The 21,985-nt window shown below is 37.3% G+C and overlaps 3 protein-coding genes across 3 annotated transcripts; all 3 read left to right on the forward strand.

The window, feature by feature from the left end:
- The first annotated feature begins 552 nt into the window (after positions 1-552).
- Positions 553-8,294, forward strand: spon2b (spondin 2b, extracellular matrix protein). The gene is made up of 6 exons (XM_063485521.1): positions 553-659; positions 1,639-1,899; positions 2,259-2,482; positions 3,664-3,855; positions 4,817-5,003; positions 7,259-8,294. The coding sequence occupies exons 2-6, from the start codon at positions 1,665-1,667 to the stop codon at positions 7,435-7,437; spliced, it is 1,017 nt and encodes a 338-aa protein (XP_063341591.1). The 5' UTR covers positions 553-659; positions 1,639-1,664; the 3' UTR covers positions 7,438-8,294.
- Positions 8,295-9,820: 1,526 nt separating this feature from the next.
- On the forward strand, positions 9,821-11,776 carry si:ch211-255i20.3 (transmembrane emp24 domain-containing protein 11). Its single transcript, XM_063482620.1, has 5 exons — positions 9,821-9,950; positions 10,727-10,818; positions 10,976-11,101; positions 11,226-11,372; positions 11,627-11,776. Exons 1-5 carry the CDS (start codon positions 9,821-9,823, stop codon positions 11,774-11,776), a joined length of 645 nt encoding a protein of 214 aa, XP_063338690.1.
- Positions 11,777-14,116: 2,340 nt separating this feature from the next.
- On the forward strand, positions 14,117-21,237 carry LOC134633681 (probable E3 SUMO-protein ligase RNF212). Its single transcript, XM_063482636.1, has 12 exons — positions 14,117-14,247; positions 14,862-14,923; positions 15,056-15,130; positions 15,290-15,346; positions 15,532-15,590; positions 15,670-15,729; positions 16,312-16,376; positions 18,061-18,121; positions 19,176-19,218; positions 19,388-19,433; positions 20,124-20,193; positions 21,108-21,237. Exons 1-12 carry the CDS (start codon positions 14,139-14,141, stop codon positions 21,235-21,237), a joined length of 837 nt encoding a protein of 278 aa, XP_063338706.1. The 5' UTR covers positions 14,117-14,138.
- The last annotated feature ends 748 nt before the right edge of the window (positions 21,238-21,985 follow it).

The raw sequence follows: 21,985 nt of genomic DNA on the forward strand, positions 1-21,985 counted from the left end.
AAGCCCCTGAAAAACACATCAAAGAAAGTATGCAAATTGACATGACAGAGGCAATAAAACTTCCTACATGAGTTAAAAAGCAGCACTGGGACTGGATCTAGTAGCTCAACTGAAATTCAAAAACGTGACCAAGAAACCATTAGAAAATTTAAGAAGTACACCATTAACCTCATTAGTCATATATGTAGGTTTAGAGAGCTACAGTATCAAACTGTGAACTGACACTCTAACCACGGACTGCATCGGACCCCTGGCAGTGCACGCAGAACTGCTGAACGCATTATTCATTTAATGGGATACTTATAAAGAGTACGGGAGAGAGGAGGAGGCGGGTGAAGGAGGGAGAGCCAAAGTCAAAGGGCATGAAGGGGGCAAGGAAGTCATTTGCATGAAGATAGAGACTGAGTGAAAGCGTGGAGCAAGCTGAAGAGGGGAGTGGAGCCCAAGGGGGAAGAGGGGGGGAAATAGGGGAAAGGAGGGGAGGAAAGCGAGGGGTGAAACTCCTAAAACACATAAATAGGCGGAAAAGGACTTGGAACTTTGCAGTCACTCGTCCCGACAGCCACATCCACAGCTCTCCTCTCCCCTTCTCCTCACCTTCAGCCCTCTACTCCACTCAGCTGCAGTCCTTCATTCAACTGGAACCCTGAGCAAACCCAGTGAGTAGTTTCTACAGCACACATTTACCCTGTTTCTGCATGGCCTTCCAGCTAAAAGACTGCTTAGACTACTAATCTACACAAATTGATGGATGTAAGAGTTGAACCATAGGTACCTGCAGAGCTTACAAGAAAAGCTACTATCAGTTTTTAAGACACAGGACTTTTAAACAATTACAAAGTATTTAAGTGATAACATATTCAGAGTAAGCAAAGGTGATAAAAAATGTAAACGTAGCCATTTTTAATTTAATTGTAAATATTTAAATTAAGAACAAAATTTTAAAAGAATGGAAAAGCTGCTAATTCTGAAAGACCTGGCAGTGTCAAGATAAAGTGTCTTACTAAAAATGGGTTGCAATCTATGCAAATGCTGTTCATTTATATACCCTCTGAGAAGCAGGGATGCAGCACTTGAACTCTTCATTAAACAGTGACACATATGAGCATGAAAGTGATACTGCTAACTGAAAGACTAAATCAGAAGACCCACACTGGAGCTTTAATGACAGAGTTCAGGGAAGATGCAGTAATAATGGCAATAATGAGATATCCAATGGAGAAGAAGAATAGCTTACTTCTATTTAATACCTTTAATGTAGATAATACAGAGATGGATGGTTTAGCAGACTGCAAGTGCGATTACACCTTCGCTGTATGTATAAAAAGTGGAAAAACGGTCTAGAAACAAATTTCCCTTATATAAAGAGGTTGTTAAACCCAATGTTAATGGTGTCTCATCACAGTTTTCTTGGTGCTGATCTGGCTTAAATATATAAGATTATAAGAATCAAAAAGAATGAGAAGGCTTTTAAAAACCAATATTTATGGTTAGGCCACTGTTATAAGACCTTTATAAAAGAAAAAAGTACAAAATAGTGTTTACTGTGTAGTAATTGACCAGGTACTTCTTTGCAGCTCTATATTATTACTGACTAGTCTTCCTTCTTTACCATTTTCTTTTATGCACCTCATTCAGGTCTTCTCCCCCGATCTACTCTTATCATGGACACCACAAAAATGACTATCTCCTTCTCTGAGGCACTCTGTCACCTGATTGTCTTGATGCTAAGTCTGGGCCAAGGAATTCATTCAATGCCTGTCCCTACTGACATCCCCATGTGCACAGCTTCAGAAACTGCCCAGTATAGTCTAACATTTACTGGCAAGTGGACCCAGGCAGCTTTTCCTAAGCAGTATCCTCGCTACCGTCCTCCTGCACAGTGGTCAAATCTTATTGGTAAGTGCACCTAACCTAAGGCAAGTTATTGGTCACATTATTTTCAGGTCAATGTGGCAAGATCTATTGGGTGGTTGAAAAACAGAAAGCTACTACATAAAATGTCTTTTGAATAAATCAGAAGAGGAATGCACCAACTGTTTACTATAGAGTTATTAAAAAACAGTCCTATTTTTTATTCGTATCACATTTTACCCACTAGTAGGATGTTATACATCTGCTCAATTCAGTTCAGAAACACTAGAAAACAGTCACAGAACTCCATTAATTTCCCTTTGCCGAGATGTACTGTATATGATCTCACTATTCAGACTAACACCTGCTGAAACAACAATTTTTCATCCTTTCTTTTCCATTAGGGGTGACCCACAGCTCTGACTACCACATGTGGCAACGTAATGAGTTTGCCAGCAATGGAGTGAGGGAGTTCACGGAGAAAGGTGAGGCTTGGACGCTTGTGAAGGAAGTTGAGACGGCCGGTGAACGCATCCAGAGCGTTTATGGGATCCTCTCCGCTCCCGCTGTCGTGGGCGGCACAGGCCAGATGAACACTGAGTTTGAGGTCTTTGCCAGGCACTCCTTTGTAAGTTTCTCAACAGGGCATTAAGTACATGCAAGGCTTGTCACTGACAGGTCAGCATAAATAAGGTGGTGTGAAGAATTCCCAAATAAGCACTTAAAATCATAGCTCTGTTTAGCCCAATAATAAAGCCTTACAGATAGGTACAGGCCAAACAGGTTTAAAATTTGACCATAATATAAATAGACTGTTTTAAAGTGGAAATTATCATTCTAGGAATCAGTACCACAGATTATACAATAACTTCCACTGTAGTTTGCAAAGGTTACAAATATTTCAGTGTCAGTGAAATTTTCAATGTTTCACTGTTATTTAAATTGCATGTAAGTGCAAATAAGACATTTGGTTTAAGCTTGGACATTATTTCTACTGAAGATGTTTTGTTGCTATGTTGCTCCATTGCAACTGTGTCTGTTATTATAACCAGTGGTAATAAAAGCCAAAACCTTAAATATATAATGTGAATATATATATCAAAATTGCAACCATTCTAAAATTTGCATCCAGTGTCTTTGTAGTCAAGTAATAACCTGCCACACTACTGATAATTGTTCATAACATGAAGTTATACTGTGAGAAAAACTGCATAATGCCTCTTTAATTAGGCTGATGCAGCAACAAAATGTTCCTATAAAACAAGCTCCTGACAGTTTTTTTTCCTGTAAGCTACACCAAAAAGCGAGCTTCTGTAACTGTAACAAGTCTAATTAATGTCTCTTCGAATTATGTGAAACTCTGCAGAAGTTTGCAGTTAAACTTCCCACTGATGAGTCTCTGGGTAGCTAATAAAACCTCTGGCACATCTGACGAAAATTTGTTAAGCTTGGAAAAAGCCAATTGGAAACATAAGATGGTCACCAAAATAAAAGTAAGCCATGCTGGAACAAAAGTGCACTTGTAGAGTGGTGGATCCGGTACAAGACTACGAATCTCTATTATGTCATGCTTAAAAGAGAACATATTAATGCACAATAAAATAAATCATTGTAAAACACAGATATCATATATGATTTAGAAGTATTTAGTGGTCCTTGAAGGAGGTTTGAGAACGAAGATGTTGGAAAGATGTTTGGAAAGGATTTTATTATGTTTTCCGCACATATTTTTCTTTCCTTTTCTATTCTCATCTCTGTCTGTGGCTACAATTTAACTCACTTATTATGTTTTACTTTCTCCATTCACAGCTGTCATTTATTGTACGTATCGTCCCAAGCCCGGACTGGTTTGTGGGTGTGGACAGTATAGACCTGTGTGATGGCGACCACTGGAAAGAAAATGTGTCAGTGGATCTTTTTCCATATGATGCAGGAACTGACAGTGGGTTCACCTTCTCGTCTCCCAACTTTGAGACCATCCCACAGGATAAAATCACACAGGTGGGCAGCACAGGTGCATAAATCCATAGTAAACCCAGGTATTTAGAAATCCTGATTGTCAACAGCTAGTAATGAAAACATTAGTGTTTCTATTAGAATCATACAGAGATGCTGTATTGAAGTGATGTACAGCGACACTCTACGGCTGTTGAATTTGACCAAAAATTACAACACTGCTTTAACAAAATAAACTACACTCATTAGAATATTTATTTCTGCACATTTTAACCAGAAAAAGCAAAAAGAATAGAGACATAACTATAAGGCTATATTTAAGGTAAATTTAAACATAATTATAAGTTTTAAAATGCAACCCTCAACCAATAACATGCAAGTCTTATCGATCAGTACACTGCAAGCACAATGGTCCAGGGATAATTTAGGTCTGGTCAATACCAGCATCTTTTTTTTTTCATATTTAAGAATTTAAGATGGCTTTTGGCATAAGCTACAAATGTTAAGTTAGCTGGTTAGACAGTAATGTAAAAATAGTACAAAAAACTGAAAAAGACTATGAATAAACAGGGAAACAAAACATAAACTTTCTGACTTTTCACAATTTGGTCATATTGTTGAATTTATATTATAATGCACTATATGGAAATCATCACCAGGCTGAGTTCAATGAGACACAACAGAAAATCAATTAAAGTGTAACTAGTAAATGAGAGTATTTGGGGTTTAGTAACGTTGATAAAGGTAATTAAGCCACCACCGACACAGCTGTGTGCACTATCTGCCTTCAGGAAGCACCTAAAGACATTTATACTTCCCTAAATCCTCCAGCAAAAATCAAAAGAATATGGCAGCTGTTGCCGTGATACCAGCTTTCTTTTCTATTAAACTGTAATTTAAACTTTTAGTATCAATTGTAAGCCCATGCAGCAGCAAAATTAGTCTGAAGAGGCTTGTTACAACACATATCTTGATAGATATTCCTTGTCCATTTTCCTCTCCACAGATCACTTCCTCTTTTCCTAGTCACCCAGCCAATTCCTTCTTCTACCCCCGCCTAAAGCACCTACCACCCATGGCGAAGGTCACACTGACCAAAATAAAGAAGACCAATCAGATCATCAGCCTGCCCATGGAGCCCACTCAATCCAACCAGCTGCCAACAGGAAATGAGATTGAAGATAAGCTCATAAGTAAGTCTGAACAACAAGTAAATTAAGAATTTCTGTTTTTATATGATTCATCTACTTTCTTTGAAGCATGCATGTTGAAGCATGGTACAGAGCACAATAACAAAAGATAGAACTCAAGGATGTGGCAGTTAACATCTCAGTTTGGTCTCAGTTTCGCAATCATTAGAGTCCTATGTTTTGAGAAATTTTTATGGGAAAATTAGGAGGAGTCGTTTAAATGGCATCATGTCCTCCTTTATGTCTTAACACAGATCCATGCGTGAACCATTACTCGCGTAACCCCGGTTCTCTGAAAACTGAGTAATCTACTGAGTGACAATTGAAAGAGAACTTTACACTGATCCCAATCCTCAATGGTTCTCAATCTGACCTGGTTAACACACCAATAGGGATATTTTTATCCCCATATATTTATCTATGTTTTATTCAGCATTCAAGATAGTGTCTTGGCAGCTACAAGTCATTCTGGTGACAAACCCTGAATGCATACATAACTGAATTAGGCAAACATATGAGACAAAGACAGACTTCAGAAGAACACTAACTCTATAGTGTCTTTCTTATTCTACTGGTACTATATATGTTATATTTGTTGTTAAAGGCTAAACTAAAAGTATATACAGAACAAAATGAATACAGCATTCTACATGCTTTGTCAAACTCAGATGTAAGGTTTTAACATAAGGCAGGGACTTGCTCATTTTGGAGGAATTTGGGAAACATTACAGGCCACACACAAACTAAATTGTTTCCAAACAAAGACCAGAAAATACCAGAAACACATCTGGCATCAAGTATAAGAGCCAAAATATGTGTGATAAAAGATGTCAAAGAGTACTTTATGAAAACTATGTAGAAATTATATACAGTAGATTTTTAGTCATGATGCCAAGTGGGACATAAACACTGGACTTTATTTCATGGGTGAAGCTGGATATGTGGGTTCCGAGACTATTTAAGACTCTTCTGTACAGAAAGGAAGAATAAAAAGACATCTTGGAAAATGTACATTAAGAAACTGTATCAAACTAAAAGTTAGCAATGCAGCAGACAGGTAACTTTGTGTGAATGATGTATGTGATAGGGAGGGCAAAACAGCCTTTTATAAAAGCACAATTCACCACGGAAAGTCTAAATAGATGACTTGACCAGGAAAAGTTTTTTTAAGGGGGAAAAAGTAATAGATAGCATGTTGGCCTGGCAAAAGAGCTGACAGAGCATTAATCAGAAGCAGGGTTGAGGGTAACTGCAAGGGTCTGAGTCAGCATCACAGACTATAAGACCGTTCCCCCGACAACCCATCAACAAACAACAGAGAATGGCCAACAATCTGTTGAGGTTTCCTCCCCCTGTTCCCAATGCTCCATCTTACCCTTGTGTCTGTTTATCCTACCCCTATCATTATCCCTCCATCATATTTGTGTATTCTCCCCAGAGCTTGAACAAAACTTTTCTTTAATGACCAGTAAGCACCTGTTCTAGATCTGTGAGACACTGATGGAAAATCAGGTTAAATCATCTTTGCGTTTCTGCAACCTTTTGTCACATTAACCTTCGCTTTGTCATTCTTGAACATAAATTTTAAAGGGAGTTATCAGCCTTTCACTTGATATCCAAATGTCCATCTATGCAGCTTCCATGCAACCTCCCATCCTTCTGCTTTTCTACTCTTTAACTGACAACTGCGATTCATATCAGCTGCATAGAAGCCCACCAAGAGCTTGACTGAGGTACATCAGCAAGTAGTCTGAAAGCACCAAAAAACATGATGTGATGATAAGACTTTAAAAGGATTACATTTTTATTAGGTTAGCTGAAAAAGCAGAAAGTCAGAGTATGCTTCCTTACCCTCTATTATAGTTGAGGTGTCTCCCAATAAGGGGCTAAATCACGATCTGTTGTAAAGGAGTCATTAAGTAGCAGCACTGTTTACTCTGAGGCAAAAATAAAAAAGTAAGCACAATGAGCAAAAACCCACTCTACAAACGAAAGTAAAACAAAATGAAAATTAACTCCAGCAGTGCAACCACTGCAAAGAGTCTATAATGAGAAAATGTGGGTTCATAAGGCCTACACACAAAGCCCGGCAACACCCTTTAATAATTTTGTGTTATAAAAAGAAACGATTTTCCTGATTATGACATATTACTCATCTTTAAAATTAAAGTCACGTGCAAAGACTTAAGAGCAACGAATTAGCAGAATGGAAACCTGATTGTTAATATGATTGCTATGCTACCCGCCCTTCTCTGCAGATACCCCTCTGGACTGCGAAGTGTCAGTGTGGTCTCCCTGGGGCTTGTGCAAGGGCAAATGTGGAGAGTCAGGCATTCAGCACCGCACACGCTACATCATAATGCACCCAGCCAACAATGGAGCAGCCTGTCCCCTGCTGGAGGAAGAGCGGAAGTGTTTCCCAGACAACTGTTTATGACTAGGCCAGGAAAGGAGGGAAAAGAAAGAGAGGAAGGAGAGGAGAAAGAAGAAGGAGAGGAAAGCCAGAAAAGGGAGGAAAGGACGAAGACGCAACAGCAACAGTAAAAGGTCCGCGATTTAATCACATGAAGTTTAACCATCACAAACCAGCTTCCATCGGTTCTCCCTGGCCAAACTGTGTCTGTGGAAATCACTAATATACATACTGATTATGTGACTGTTCAACTGGGAAAGTGTGCCTTAAAAAAATCCTTAATCTTCCATTCATATTGATAGATCTGACAGCACTAAAGAGGTGTAGTTTGGCAAAATAGCCATTAGACACCAATTCAGTTTTGGCAGATTATCAAAATTGTCTGGGGAGAGATCAATGCTGTTTTGTAATTAGAAAATGAGCTGAAAACACATGTTGGCACTGTAATTGGATTTGCTTTGACACTTCTGAAGATCACAAATATTTATTTGCCCAAAGTGGATTATAACTCCCAGTAGCTTTTATTTAGAGGATTTAGAAATAAATCCTGGTATAAGATACAAAATTATACAAATTATATCAAACTAAGAAAAGGTGGAAATACGGTGCTTCAATAGCCCCATTAGCAGAAGTACTATGATCACAAAAGTGACATATACACTTTCCTAAATTCAAAACATAATGTTTAAAGAAACATTGCGCTTGTTTTCCTAAAGAAAATGGATATATTTATTGACAGGATTTTAACCTGTAGTGTACAGCATATGAAATCTGAAATAATTTGTATTCCTTTACGTTACTGAGTTAAAACAGAAAAACTTGCTTTGTAAAATGCTAAAACACTAAAAATATGTGTATTTTTTTTGTAAAGGTCAATAAAATGTAAATACAACTTACAGTACTGTTTACTCTTTGATTCCTGTTTTCTCAAGAAACAAATGGTGGCGTAGTTTAATTAAAACTGTCATGGCCTGTCGATTATCACCTTTAAATATTAGGCATGCATTAAGGTAATATTACTGATGTTGGGTTTGCAGGATCCAATGGAGTGTAGAGGACAAGCTGACCTCAGTTCACACAGTTTTGGACTGAATTCACCCTAATGAAGTGTTGGTCATAAAGTGAACACAAGTGATCTTCAGTGATTAAAGAGTTCATGAAATGTTTAGAACTCAAAGCTTAAAATCTTAAAGCAATAAATTAATTTCACATAAAGGCTATAAAGCATAAATCCTACTGCACAAAAATATATATGTACATAGAAAAGTGACCTTTTCTTTCAGGGCACGATGAAGACGACATAATTTTAAGTAAACAATATTAGCGTAAATATGTAAAACAGATATTCCCACCAAGCCAGCACTGAAACTACAGACGGCAGACTGAATAGCAATAAGAACTAAACATCTGGGACATGAGGGATGTCCTTCCGTTCGGAATGACGAGGGAGAGGAAAATTACTGAGCTAAAGATGTGTGTTTTAGCTTTTCTATTGTAGGTTCAGTAAATATGTGTTAGAAGTAAGAGTAACGTAAACATCCAGTTTGGTGCAATGTCATGACAAATATCCCTGCTTTGTTTGTGAAATTTCATTTTTAACAGACACAGTATAAAACCTGTGGTTATTTTATTGGTATGATAAAAGTACTGATTTACTATTCAAGCTTCCTGTAAAGCTACCAGAGTGTGGGATGAGAAGGAAATCTGATTCTTTGCTTACTTTAGAAATGACAACTTTTGCAGATGCTAAATATGAGATGGGTTCATTCAGTGTGTGTGGGAGTTTTCTCTGCATGTGACCTCATCTAAGGTAAACATATGGCATTTTGCGCAATGGACTGGATTACATTTCCTACACTGATTACACAATGGGACACTGTCAAACAATCAACTTACTATATTACAATGTGCTAATATTTTGCATATAATTGTCCTTTGGTACTCTAAAGTACAGAAAAAAGCTGGAAAGCACCTTCTTGAATTTTACTGAGGTAAATGTAAAGTACATCCTTGATAAACACACAACATTTTTTATAAGTGACACTACAGATTGTTATATGTGTCCGAAAGTTAATGATGCTTATTCCTACCTCGTGTTAGTGTCAGAATATAAATATAATCTTCAGTGAAACGAAGAAACTGGTAGATATCCTATATCAGGTGCATGCTTGCCATTGCAGCTTTTCTATTGGTTGCCAGGTTAACCAGTTACAAAATTACCAGAATAACTTGTCACACAAAGTAGCACCTGTGAGTTTCTCACACTCTCACATATGGACATCATTAGATGGAAAATACCTCAAACTTGAGCTAGAATTTGCAGATCTACATAAAGGCTCTACTGGAACTGCAGGCAAAGCATTAGGTCACTGTTAAGTGTAATCTAATAGTTTGCTGTTAACATAAAATGGGTTTGCAAGGCACTGGCTTTCTCCTACAGTGTTACCTGATGCTGGCTGCAGCCATGTTTTTTCATCTTGGAGAGCAGGAGGAGAAATGCATCATTGAGGAGATTCCTGAAGACACACTAGTGACCGGTGAGTGTTTTAGATGGGGAAAAGTCCTCCTGAGTATCATTTATGATACCCAATCATAGCAATAAAAGTGGAATCAGTGATTGAGGGTGAATGTAATTATTTGCAAATGTTAAAAACCATGTGATTTTTGAATCACACAGTAGCTTTACATGCACAATATTATGTTTCTAATTTGAGCAAGTGCAAAAACCATAAAAAGCTATTCAAGCCTTGTTTTAAATGAAACACTTCCAGTGTATCCAGTAGTTAAATGAATACAATAAAGAAAGAAATATAAAGAGCATTCCACCAACTGCAAGGTTCATGGAGTTGGAAATCAAAATTAGTGCTTTTTAAGATCTCCTCACGAAAGAACCTCATGAAAAAGCAATGTATTTAAGGATGTATAACCAAGTAATAACACCTGGGTAGACAGCTACCTGAGAGTCGCTAAAACAAACTGTATTTGGTTCTTATTTACCACACGGTAGTTCGGTGATTCTCTCTGCAGTTTTCCATATTTACTGAGCTGGATGTGTGCCAGTGTTTTGCGATACTTTACATTACTTAATATTTCTCAGATCTTTTTTCCTTGATGTTAATCGCAGACTATTTAAGACTTTTTAATGATTACGGTGATTTTTGATAACCACAGAATAAGCAAACTAGAAATTATCAATCTTATCAAAAGCATATGTCACGAATCTTGCAAGCTTGCTATGGGTCTTTGCAGTTACTATGTGTGTAACTTTGTTTGTGTATATGTCTGCACTTATGTGTGTGTCTCTTACCTTTAGGGTTTTTTCTTTTGGAGCCTTGGGATGTGAAGGCGTTATCAAAATTACCTCAACTTGGCCTCACTGTAACAGTAAAAGATTCAAACAGTGAGGTACTGGACTCAAACGATACGGGGTATAAGAAAGCCAGGATGTCTTCACGTGATGTTACATTAAAAATATGTATCTTTGGAAATTAAAAAGAAACAAATAAACAAAAACAAGTGCTTATTACAGCCTAATAATAATAGTAACTTTCCTACTTTTCAGATTGTGTTGTCCAAGCGCTATGGGAAATTTGGTAAATTCACCTTCACAGCTCACACCTCTGGTCAGCATCTTCTTTGCTTTAAAACAAACTCGACAAGTTTTTCTGTCTTTGCCCGTGAACGTCTGGTGAGAAATGTGGACACACAGAACAAATGTTATTCAAAACAAAGCAAAATACAGAAATGGACTCCACGTTTAAACACTGACTAATAGTTAACATTAACTTCTGTTTATCAATTTTGCTACACAGAAGCTACATTTGGATGTACAAATGGGAGAGTTCACAGTTGGCCACAATACTGACAGGACCAAGGACAGCATGGAGGCCCTGGAGAACAGTCTTAGTCACCTGACGGAGCAGATGATTCACATTACCAGGCAGCAGGAGTTCCAGAGGGTAAATAAATATTTTACTGCACTGTCTTAACAGTTGTTTAAACCTGAAATACAGTAAGGAGACCAGAGAAAAGGTGCATCCCTGTATATTAGATATAAGCTTCACTTTACGTCAAGAATCTTGAAGTACTTTTTTACACTGCTACCAATGAAGGAGAATATATTCATTGTAAAATGGTAAAATTACATCATATAACAGGTTATCTACTCTATTCTTCTCTCTTTCTTTTTATTTTGTTGCCTGTTGTCATTCAGGAGAAGGAGGAGGTATTTCGTCAGATCAGTGAGAACACCAACAGCAAAGTGTTGTGGTGGGCTGCAGTGCAGACCTCCATTCTGCTGGTGGTTGGTTTCTGGCAGATGAAAAGACTCAAAGACTTCTTCATCGAGAAGAAACTGGTCTGACGAACAACTTTGACCAGCCTCATTGTTTTTACTTTTATTTCACATACCTGTACCAGTGAAGTTTGAGTGCTCTCGGGCTGTAATGCTTAATAAAAAGGCCAGTTTTCACCAAACAGCTGGTGCGATGCTCTAGAGTATGGTGTTTAAGACTATTGTATATACAGTTGTGGTGAGAAGTACATACATTGTGGTGATCTGGGGTTTTAGTGATTTCTGTGAACTGTGGAATGACTGTACAGCACACATTTTTAATGATTATAATCAAAATTTAGGTGCTCAAGTTTCAATCTATTTTGGATTTTCTTTAATCCATTCAGGGTTACAATTATACATGTTGGATCAAATATATACATATACCCCCAATAATATTTGATTAGCAAGACCCTTCTCAAATTGCATCCACCACTTTTTGTAGCCATGAGGGTATAATTTTGGCTGGCTATTTCACCACCCTTCTTGGCAGAATTGGTAGACGTCTTGTAAATCGCTTGCTTTCTTGGCAAAGATTCAGCTTTTAGGCATAGTTCACAAATTTTCAATAACGTTGAGGTCAGCGCTTTGGGAAGGCCATTCCAGAGACCTAATATTAGCCTGCTTTATCAATTCCAAAACCAGTTTTGGTGTGTTTGGGATCACTGTCCTGTTCTAACACCCAATTGCATTCAACCATCTATTTGCTGATTTGAGGTGAAGTTGAAGAATTTGGAGGTAGGCCTTCTTCTTCATTATTTTACCCACTTTGTGCAATGTACCAGTACCACTGACAGCAAAACAGACCCAGAACATGAGGCTACCACCTCGTGCTTGTTAGCTGGTAGTGTTCTTAGTTCTTAATTTAAGTCAAAATTAAAGTTCATATTAGACTCAGGGCTTCTTTCTTGGCTGGCATTGTCTCAGTGCATGGCGATATAAAACTCGCTTCACTGTTGACAGTGACACTAGTCTTCCAGCAGTTTCCAGTTCGTGGCAGGCTTGATCCTCATTCCCCCGGTTGTTCCTGAACATCCTAACCAATTTTCTTTCATGACAGTTTGTGTCTTCTTTCAGAGTGAAAAAGTGGTGAAACATCCAAATAACATGTGTACAATTGTTTGAACTGATGATCTTGGAAACTACAGTTGTTTAGAAATCATTTCCAAAGGTCTTCCCAACTTGCGTAAATCTACAATTCTCATGTTTAAATCTGAGTTCCTTGGACTTTCTCATTGGTCAATCTAATCAGTGGTGTCAATCAAATCTTTTTTATGCTAAGAGAAACTAGCAGTTGTAGTTAATCATGATCACAAAAGTTAACTGGCCTTGGTCTTGTCAAGTTAAAATACAGCATAAAACATTTAGCTTATTAAAGTACTTAAATGAATGTGGACATATATTTGAGCCTGCATGTTTTCTCTTGATGCCGTGGATTACAGAAAATCCTAAATAAATAAATAAAACCAAAATTTGGGTGCATAGAGCTTGAAAGTATTTAAAGATGTATGCTTTTCACTCTGGAAAAAGAACAGTTCAAAGAAATTATTAAAAGTCCAAAGTTACCATGACATTCAATGCATGTAAACTTCTGAGCACAACTATATCCTTTGCAAATTAAAATATGAAAAAATTGCATAAAAACTTGGAATGGTTCTTGCAAAAATTGTTTTTTTTGCAATGTTTTTTGTTGAATAAAATATTGTTTGAGGCATTAGGTCATTGTAATCTTTGATTTGTGTGACATTAACTCAATGTAATAGTTTATATTACTGCAATTTTGCCCTAAATAAGGTGAAAATCATAGCCAGCAACTAGGAAAATGTACACAATGTTTACAAAGGTTGAATGTGTTATAATTACATACTATGGTTTTAGAAAATATAAGCTAATAGCATATCATGTGATTATGATGCATTTCACTCATAGCTTACCTGGTGTTCAAATGTCCAACAGGCATAATCTTAAATAGGTATTTACAGGTTTCCAGCAATTTAAGTTAGAAGTTGGACAGACAGCTTCAACAACAACTGACCATCAGCGAAAAGGTAAAGTTACTTTTATTATAAGCAGTGAGGACATATATTAACCATTAATGACTCTAGGAGTAGGACAGAGCTAATATAAGCTAAATTAGCCTTTAGCTTTACTAGCAGTCACAAGGTTTTCAAAATAATAAATATAGTTATCTAATAAACCTTAATGAAATATGGCTGTATAAACGAACTATATATAGAAGATATGCAGCAACAATTTTAATACACATGTGTAAATAAGAGTTAGAAGACCGTTTAGCTAAATCTGCTAATTCATAAACGTAATTTAGCAAAGAAAGTTAGCTAAATTAGCTCATTAACTCCTCACCTAATCTTGTTTTCCTGCAGGTTTTGAAATGGCTTCCTGGGTTTGCTGCAATTCCTGCTTTCTTCCTCGAAGTGCTGACCGCAAACTGGCGGTCACAAGCTGTGGCCATGTCATCTGTAGTGACTGTTATCAGAGAGGTTATCAGAGAGGTACATAAACAGTTTTGTTGCAAACACAGTCAAAACAATCACTGTTTGGAATACCTGCATATGTTTAAGCACCAAGTCTACAGCCTTCCTACTCCCCAGCAAATGAAAGTATGATTAGACAGGGACATCTGTTGGGCTCTAAGTGATATTGCAGAGCTGATTATTTAGCTTTTCACTGAGTGTTGCATGTTTCTAAGTTGTCTCTAAAGAAAGGATCTCCCTAGGGATCTATGTTTAAGATAGATTAAATAGCAGTGTTATAGATTGTTATATTATAAAGAAAAACAGTCATGCTCTGTGATTATATGTTTCATTCAAAAATTCAGAGCGAAATTACACCATTCACCAATGGATGGTACTCCTGGAGATCCTTTAATCACTATTCATTAGCCCTGGAGTTGTTCATGATTGGTCTCACCTTAATCAGACTTTCTTTGACTTTGTCTGTCTCCCATGGTTAGACAAAGCCATTTAACTGATTTTGTTTCACAGACAGAAACCCTCGAAGTCAATTTTCAGTCCTTCCATGTCTTCCGATCCTTGCGAGCCAGCATTATATTCTTGACTTTGTCATTTTGGTTTAAACATAATCTTTCTTTCAGGCCAACCAGGCAGCTGTTTAATCTGTAATGCTAAATGCCAACTGTCACCACTGTCTGACAAAGTAAGCACTCTTTTCTCATGAAATCCCCAGGTAACTGTGGGTGTTGGGGTGGGATAGTCACATTAATAATCAGACTATTAAAAGTTTAATATTCTGCTGTCGTTAGAGTTATGTTTAATGTGCTTGTTTCAGAGCAGCCCTGGTGTGAAGGCCCTTTTCTCAAACATCAAGGTGGTGGCAGCCAAGCACTTAACGGAAATCAGCCAAGTTCAGTCACTTTCTTGCTTCATATAAACACCTATAATCCGATTGTATATCACCAGTGACCTGTAAACATGTAAATATGTCCAAAAAATGTATGGAGATTTAAATGCAATAGTGTAATGCAGAACTTGCACAAACAGCACTTATTCTGCGTTTTCCCAGGTTATAAAGTACCAGGAAAAACATCAAAAGAGGCTCTTCACTCACTACGAGCAAAGGGTGATTTATTTTTTTTTTAATTTCTTTGCCTTAAAATTGTATTTTTCTATCTAAAAGAACCCAGCAGTCTGCAACATTTAACTCATCTACCACACTGGCTGTCTAGCTCTGAAGACAACAGTAACTGAAACAGATACATGCTTATGCCACCTAGTGTACCAAACTTATCAATTAATCACTTGCAGAATGAAAAGCTAGAGGAGGCAGTAGTGAGGATGAAGCAAGAAATGCAGCAGATGACAAAGTAAGTTAAATTAGATTTGAAATAAGCTGCAGTTTGTGAAAAGATGGAAGGGTTTCTTATTTATTTTTCCAATTAACAGGAAGCTGAATGAACAGAGTGCCTACATTGCTAAGCTGGAAAATGCACTAAAGCTTCAGAGGTACAACACTTAATAGATAGTTAACCCAATGTGTAATTGTCAGTTTCTGCCTACTAAAGCCAGTTATTGCTCCCCTAATTCTTATTTTATGTTTTATTTTGATTAACAAATGTCTGGCTAAATTCCCTGTGCTGTAGATTTGAATACCATTTTTTAGGGCTTTGCATCAATAATAATGATATTAAGGTAAAATAAAATTTAAAAAATAGTAAATAATGATTAGTGGAGGCAGTTAAAAGCCAGTTTAGTTTTCTATCAGTGATTAAAGACTTTTACAACCAACTGGTTGTTCTACCTCACCGTTCACTAGGTGTCACTCCTGGCACATCTATGATTCAACTATAGTAATGCTTTAGTGTTTCAATGGGCATGTTGAAATGAATTCAGCAATAAAAATACCCACTTATAAGTCTGTGTAGAATAATCTATAAAAATACTACATTTATATTCATTTCTTATGTCTTAATCCACTCGACTGATTTCATGCAGAAACACCATCACCAGCTATTTTAGTGTAGGTTTCAGTCCAGCAGGTGCGCTTTGTGTAAGTGATTAACATTATTTATTACTCCTGTTACTCAGTACCAAAGCTTCATCTGGGCACCATATGAGCCATAGTTCCCAAACCCCACATGGACATAAACCAGGTAAACTATCTTTTATTGTATTGGCAACTGTAATGATCTGTTTTTCGATGGCGCCTGACAAAATATCCAGACATACTGTGTACCATTAACAATTTTTATTACTAATGCTGTCCTATGCAAGAACTGTATATATGTACACTCACTGTCCACTTCACAGATACACCTGTTCAACTGCTTGTTAACATTCATATCTACTCAGCTAGTCATGTGGCGGCAATTCAGTGCATTTAGCCATGTACACATGTACGGGACAACCTGATGTTCAAATTGAGCATCAGAATGTAGAAGAAAATTGATTTAAATGACTTTGAACATGGCGTGGTTGTTGGTGTCAGATGGGTAAAGAAAATATCCAGTGAGTGGGAGTTCTCTATTGCTGATATCTGAGGTCAGAGGATAATGCCAGACTGCTGTGAGCTGATAGGAAGGCAGCAAAAGAACATCTCTGAATGAATAACACATTTGACCTTAAACACCACACTCCACTCCTGTCAGTTAAGAATAGGAAAGTGAGTTTACAGTTCCCATGGGCTCACCAAAACTGGACAATAATAGTGGTAGGGGTCAGAATTTCTCATAAATAAGCAGGGATCTACCCTTTCATGTGTCAACAGTTCAGGCTGGCGGTGGTGTAATGGTCCGGGGGGGATTTTTTGGGACAATTTGAATAGAACACAATGCCTTTTATTGTCACTATACACATGTACAGTGAGATACAGAGTGTCTTCTATTCAGTGCAGACACGTGGGAAAAGAAAGGGGGATGAGGTACACAGTTCTGTAGCACTATGTACATATGAACAGTATCCACAAGTAAGAACTGTACAAATATACAAATTGGGGGAAAAAATAGTGTTATATATTTACAGTGTGGGTTATAGCCCGTAAATTAAGTATTGCACAGAGGTGATGGTAGTTGTGTAGTCTGTGTATAGAGGGAAGTCTTTGGATTGGGGAGTGGAACTGTGTTGTCAGTGCATGAGTGAGTTCAGGGTGGCCCCTTAATGCCAATTGTTTAAACACCACAGCCTACCTGAGTATTGTTGATATTATTGATGTCCAGCACAATAATGTGCCATGCACAAAACTCAAACCGATTTCTTTAACATGAGTTCACTGGAAATTGGCTCCACAATCACCAGATCTCAATCCAGCAGTGTGCCTCTTGAATGTAATGGAATAAGAGAGTTTTACGGATCTGCAGCTAACAAATCTACAACAACTGTGTGATGTCGTCATATTCATTATGAATCAAAATCTCTTAGGAATGTTTCCAGCACCCTGTTGAATGTGTGTTATGAAGAATTAAGGCAGTTCTGAAGGCAAAAGAGGGTCCAATCATTAACAGCATGGTGTACCTAACAAAGTGACTTTTTTAGTTATTATACTACACATGGTTTGTTTATTTTATACACTTTGTTATTGCTACAATCAATGAAGCAGATAAAACATCTTTTATTATAATTAATTATAATAAAAGATTATATTTGTTTAGATCTATGAGTTACTAGTTGCAAAAAGATCCTGCACAAAGACCAGAAACTTTTGTAACCTTATTACTTTTAGACTGTAAAACAACTATCTAAGTGGTTCATTTTTATGAATAACTAAATAACTGTCTGTCACTAATAGCATACAGCTTGTTTTAAGTTGCTTTAAATTTTGCTCCTTCTTTTTCGTCTAAGTCCTACAGATACCATATAACTCCTCTGTGTCCCTCTCACGACACTCTTCAGCTACTAATGTGTGAGTATAGTCTCTGTCTACAATTTCACAATTTTCCTTAATAGCGCTGACCTTCTCCTTCTGTTCATTTTTGATTAATACTCTCTTCATTCTATCTCATGCTGCTTATTTTTCTTCTTTGGCCTATATTATTCTCTTACTATACCTCAGGCTTCAGAGAGAGAAAAAGTAGGAGGTAGTTCACAGCGCAAACAAGTTATATCCTGGCTTCACTACTGATGTCTTATGTTAGCTTTCGTTGCCGTGAGCTTTGCCCTGCCCTGCGGCTATCCACACACCTGAATAAGCTGATCTTTGCTTAGGTTTAATCAGGAAAATGTACTGGGTTTCCTACGCAGTACTGACACAGGATTGATTGAGTGTCAGAATTTAATAGTATTATTGTTATTTTATCCACTGAGACATTGGGTTTAGAAGATGGAGAGCGGATATAAATGTCATTTCCTGCAGGGTCAATTCAGCCGCTGGCACTTTAGTCACTGATAGATGTCTTTCTGCTTTGCTGGGTGGCAACGCGGGTGAAGTGGTGCCATTATAATATCAATTTGGTCTCAAATTATTTTGATCTTGCTTAAAGTATCACAGAGTGAATGATTTATATTTTGAAAATCCCCCCAACTCAAATAATCTGTTTTCTATCACAAGTACAGTAAACTACACACAAGATTCATGATTTTGGTAAAAATAAAATGTGAATAATCTAATTTTTGAAGTTCATTTACAGTTTTTCTTCTACAGTTTAGTGTAGAATTAATAAAGGATTTAATAAATTATCTAAAACTGTTTATAATATGGATAGAACATAGAAGGTCAGATTTATTTCACTACATTATACCATGCTTTCTCGTATTCATTAGTGCTCCATTTGTACATAAATCTTTGCAAAATTTCTGTTCATTAAGTATGTGTTAGTTTTTTACTATTGAAAAAATAAATACTAATGTAACTTTAAATGTTGTCCTATTAAAGAAAAATCGAAAGCATTCAGGTATCGTGCACTGTTAAAAACACTGAAGCCAACAGAACTAATGAAGTGTGCCTTCCTGTCTGGCAGCACTGAAAACATGGAGGTGGATCAAAGGAGTCTGTTCTGGAAAGTAAGTGCCAGTTACTTCGCTTGCTGTCTATCATTGTTATGAATGAGATTCTGTCGAGATTGCACAGCATCCTGACATTGACTTTAAGGCTTTGGTATATTATGATGGAAAGTATTAAGCAAATAAAACATCATGATTTGTGCTGTTTCTCTGTGAATCTGTCTTTCAGCCTAACTCCGGCTCATTTATCAGAGCTTCACAAGATGGATGGACTGGTATGCGCTTTCTACTGCCTGTTATGCAGCTACTGGTTTTGGTTTTAACTAATGGAAGAGGTGTCATCTGTGTCAGATATTTCCATTTGCTGGAAATGCTGTCATTGTACACTTATGTTTATTGCTATTTTGAGACTTAGAAACTGATGATTTGACCACCTATAGTAAATAAATCAATAGAGATAAATAAGATGACAGTCCTTTAGTTGGTCTTCCTTTATCACTTTAGACATTGTAGATACCTACTATACCTAAATAGCAGTTTAGTTCAGGAAATATGCTAATATACAAGAGGATCATTTTGTAACCATCAGTGGATTGATTATGCTATTAAAAATACTTTTTACAGAAGATTTGATTGATGGTTACTGCAAGATAAGGATGAGCTGTGTCATTAATTATAGACCTAACTGCTGCAGAGGCGTGTGTACAAGCTTTAGGTGTTTTGCCTGGTTTGTTGGTAGCAACATCTGTGCAAGTTTGATGCAAATTACTCTGGAAGATGACTCACCTGTTTATCTTGCCATCTCTGATGGTTTTCCAAATGAAACATGCAGTAAGCTCGTGAGGTGGAACAAGAGACACATAAGCCTATAATGACCCAGGAATTTTTTTAATCATTGTGAGCCATTTTTATCTGTGCGACTTGTGTTAAGGATTAACCATGGTTTTATCTTGTGTAATGTGCAGGCACCATGCCTCACAGATCGTCCAACCCAAACATGTCAGCAAGTCACGCCGCATGCTCAGCCACAGTGAGGTAACAAGTTTAATTCATTAAATACATCAAAACAATATCATAGGCAGCATGGTGATGCAGTGATTAGTATTGTTATGTCACAGCAAGAAGGCTCGTGGTTCGAATCTCCTTTGTGGCTGGGGCCACTGTTCTGTGTAGATTTTATATCATGTGAGCCTTTCTGATGTTTTTTTCATTGATTAGTTTTGTTTTTTGTGTATTAGTTTGGGAAAGAAAAGTCTGATAATCTTCTGCTAGTTTAAAAAACACTTCAAAACGTCTCAGGTTTTCCTAAGTTTATTGCTGGTACTGATCATCTGTGTGCTTGTATGATTTTTTTCATTTTGTAGAACAGTTCATTTGTTTCAAGAAAAACATGCAGTGGCATGACTGTGTGAGCTATTTATTTGTGGACACAATTTCAGAACACACAAAACGGCAGGAGTAAACTCAAAATGAGCATTTAATTCTCATAGTCTAAAAATACACAGGAACAAACAGATAAGCAAGCGAATGAACAACTCTAAGGATTACTAGGAGATACTGTCACTGTCAAACTCAGAGTGCTGAGGTACTGTGGAGAGCTACACACAGCTATGAGGGATAATGAATAAACAGAGGGAGACAGAGACAATATATATATAGACACACCAGATAACGAGGGGAGCGGTAACAGGTGAGTATACAGCTGAAACCAACTCAAACATGGGTCATCCAGAAGAAACATTAACTCAAAACGCAGAGAACATGACATGTAGAAATCTCACTACTGTGAAATTTGTGTTGATTCTGCCCCACATAAAACACAACAAGAAAACTGCATCAATGAGAGCGTAAAAAAAGAGAAGGTTACATTTAATAACTTGTAGTGTATCTAATTATGCCTCGTTGTTGTTACAGTAGATTAACAGTTTGCCTCTCTTATCATCTCCCAGCCGTTTTCACGGAGGACCCCTTACCCCAGACGCGTCATTCGGCCAGAGTTCTGGATGGAAGTCTCCAATCTTTAGACCACCGTCCTCCTCCAGGCACTCTATGTCCTCACTGGTCTACCCACCTCCTTAATAAACACACACACGAAAACTGTCATGAGGTCTCTAGATTAAGTATGCCTAGCTAAAATGAGTCACCACCCGGTTTATATGTTGGTTTTACCCACACACCTGTGAATTGACAGACACAATTAAATGTATTTAGCTTAAAACCAAGATTTGTTCTTATGTACATTGATTACCAAACCCAAAATTTAAGTTTGGTAAATTGTGTTCAATCTATAAATTCAATAAACAGATGATAAGATAACACTGCGGCTTGTTGCTGATTGAAATGGTTTCAATGTTTTCTATTTTTGACAGAGTTTCAGCTCACACCAAACTTTGGCGTTCTGGTGAAATCTGGTACACTTTTATATTAATGACTGGTTTGTAGTCAAAGGTCAGAATATTCATGACAATTACTTTGAGTAACCCAGTGGAGAAAGGCCTCAGCCCACAAAGTCTTACAAGCTTTTAGCTAAAGGCACAATCTGACATGACGTTTTCTTTGCCCGCTGGATTTAACATTGGAAACACAAACCTCATATCTGTTACAAAGCAAATGCAAGTGAAGGCGAAGAAAAGTGTAGCCGTATAGAAACACGATATCACCTGAAGTCATCTCAGCACGGAAAAGCTTACGCAGTGAAGCGGGTGGCGAGGATGCTTGATGTGTTCAGACAGGTCAATTCTGTCTTTGAAAAGCTGTGTTTTCACCTCTATTGTTCCCGACTGTCAGGGTGGAGAATGGTGTCTATTCAGGAGGGCTCAGGTGGGAC

The sequence above is a fragment of the Pelmatolapia mariae genome, linkage group LG2 (genome assembly GCF_036321145.2).
Source record: "Pelmatolapia mariae isolate MD_Pm_ZW linkage group LG2, Pm_UMD_F_2, whole genome shotgun sequence".
Taxonomy (NCBI): Eukaryota; Metazoa; Chordata; class Actinopteri; order Cichliformes; family Cichlidae; genus Pelmatolapia; species Pelmatolapia mariae.